Genomic DNA, 2,513 nt, shown 5'->3' with positions numbered 1-2,513 from the left:
TTTAGGAAAATATATTATTTTTATTTTTAGATAATTAGATTTTAAATTAATTAGGATTAGTTATAAATAGGGGAGATTTTTCTTCTATAAAGATATTTACATTAGGGGGATTTCATTAGGGAATTCTATACAAATTTACATTCTACATTCCATGAGCAACTAATCCTCCATTGTTAAGGTTAGGAGCTCTGTCTATTTGTATGGATTGATTTTATTACTTTTTCTATTTTAATTTATGTTTTGGATTTATATTTAAGAATTGTTTTCGTTCTTTATCTTATGAATTTGGGTGGAACGGAAGTATGACCCTCTTTCTATTTGAGTTCTTGTATAACTTGGAAAAGCTCTATACTTGAACAACAGCTTGAAAACACATTCTCCTAAATTTTAATTATTTGGATTTAATGGGATACGTGACATATAATCCCCTTATTTTTGGGTAATTAGAGTTTTTGTGGCATGCAAACTGGAATTTGATCATGTACCCTTTAATTGGAATTAATTGACCAAGGAATTGGCAGTTAATAAATTTTAGAGGAGACTAGAAAGGTCTAAGGAATTAGGGTCTAGTCACATATAGTTTGCCATAAATTAAATCCTACATAATTAAAATAGTTAGTAAGAAAAGTTAATCCGGAAAAATAGATAACTCTGAAGCCTTAACTGTTTATCCATATTTTATTCCCAATTTATTTAATTGTCTATACTTTTGATATTTTTGAATTTGAACTTAAATCTTTTGAACACCTCAAAACCAATTTCCGCTTGCCTAACTAATTCTATCAAACGCTATTGTTGCTTGATCCATCAATCCTCGTGGGATCGACCCTTACTCACGTAAGGTATTACTTGGTACGACCCGGTGCACTTGCCGGTTAGTAAGTGTGGGTTATAAATTCCGCATCAACAGCCTCAGCCATAGCATGAATCGCAGCAAACAGATTATCATCGTTTCGCGGCAGATTGTTAATAGTAGACCCTTTCCGATCGCTACATCTCCGTGGAGGCATCCTGATTCTGTTCACACCAAACAATCAATACCAAAGTGATCAATCTTAATACCTCAAGTTGGGCGTGAACATTATCAGAATGAAAGCACAAAGACATTCATGCAACACATATCACATAGATACCCTATAAACATGTGACACACCACAGAGCATGCAATAAAGGATGATTCAGTCAATTCCCCAGGCTCTAATAGGAAGAACTGCTTTGATACCAAATTGTAACGACCCAACTTTTAGCATGTCTAGATCATACTAGAAATTGAATGTTACCAACTTGTTTTTCCTTTTTGTATTATTAATTAATAAATATAAGCCTGTACATTGTTAAAACCCCGCGAATTTTACAAGTAAATTTTTTTTAAAACAAGAATAATTTAAAGTCGCATACCTTCCATATATCAAGGGATAATTAAACATCCACAAACATAAAACAAAAGATAACAGAATATGGAACAACACACTATAATATACATCATGTTACAGAAGTGGCTCAGTTATATAAGCATAGAGCTATTGTACGTCACCCCTAAGTCAGTGACTCATATAGTATGTACATATATGTACATAAGACGCCCCAGGGCCTAGCCTGACCAAAAGCCCCTAAGCTGGCACCCAGGCTATCCTAACTCTATGATATGCATATTCCCTCTAATCATGCTAACAAAAGTGAGGGAGACACTCTAATGTACTGAAGTTAGACTAGGCGTCTCAAAAAGTCTCCTCAATCCAGGTCCAGAGTACCTCACGGAAAACCACCGGGCGAATGGTGATGCTCGCCTGCTGGCGCCTCGCCTGGCTCATCGTCATCGCTGTCAGAGGAGATAACTATGAAGTTAGGATCTTCCTCTGGATCTTCTTCTTCATCGTCCTCTTCTTCTGCCGGAGTGATAGCAGAGGAACCACTGCTAGCCATAGGAACCATAAAAGGATAGCTACCAAACAAAATACAGTCGGGAGAAGGAGGTGGCGCCTCCATGATCTGATCATACTCATGTCCCTGCTGCTCATCAAAGACAGGAGGCTCGATCGGCTCAGGTAAAGGATCAAGCTCGGGTGGCAACACAGGAACACCCCACTCATCAAGGATAAAAGGTGCAGGAGGTGCCTCATGGATAGGCTGGGCAGGTATAGGCTCATTAGGTAGAGGAGGTTCAGGTGGAGGAGGATAGTCAGGTGGAGGTGGCATCTGCTCCTCAGGATGAGGTACCCCAGGTCCGCCGGGGTGTAACCAAGATAAAGGAAAGTCATAGAGTGCATCAGGATTAAAGTATGCTGTCCTAATAGGTTACTGGAAAGTTCTACCACGAACTACATAATTACAGATACGAGGTACCGCACAGTAGATGTAATACTCGCCGCGCACCGGGTCCTCGTGGATGTACGGTGGATCAATCTCGTAGAATAGGACTCCCGTGTCCATCTGTAGAGGTGTAAGGGGTAAGAACTGGGGAGTTCTTAGTAAGGTCGGGGTTTACTATTAAGTTCATTTATAATGTCCGTGGT

General features: G+C 39.0%; 1 protein-coding gene across 1 annotated transcript; it reads right to left on the bottom strand.

Moving 5' to 3' along the window:
* Positions 1-875: 875 nt before the first annotated feature.
* On the bottom strand, positions 876-2,196 carry LOC130949651 (leucine-rich repeat extensin-like protein 3). Its single transcript, XM_057878311.1, has 2 exons — positions 1,757-2,196; positions 876-1,017 (listed from the first exon to the last, which is right to left on the bottom strand). The coding sequence occupies exons 1-2, from the start codon at positions 2,194-2,196 to the stop codon at positions 876-878; spliced, it is 582 nt and encodes a 193-aa protein (XP_057734294.1).
* Positions 2,197-2,513: the final 317 nt, after the last annotated feature.

This window comes from Arachis stenosperma, chromosome 9 (assembly GCF_014773155.1).
Source record: "Arachis stenosperma cultivar V10309 chromosome 9, arast.V10309.gnm1.PFL2, whole genome shotgun sequence".
NCBI lineage: Eukaryota > Viridiplantae > Streptophyta > Magnoliopsida > Fabales > Fabaceae > Arachis > Arachis stenosperma.
The sequence above is the reverse complement of the archived record's forward strand: the minus strand, read 5'-3'. Positions and strand labels throughout refer to the sequence as shown.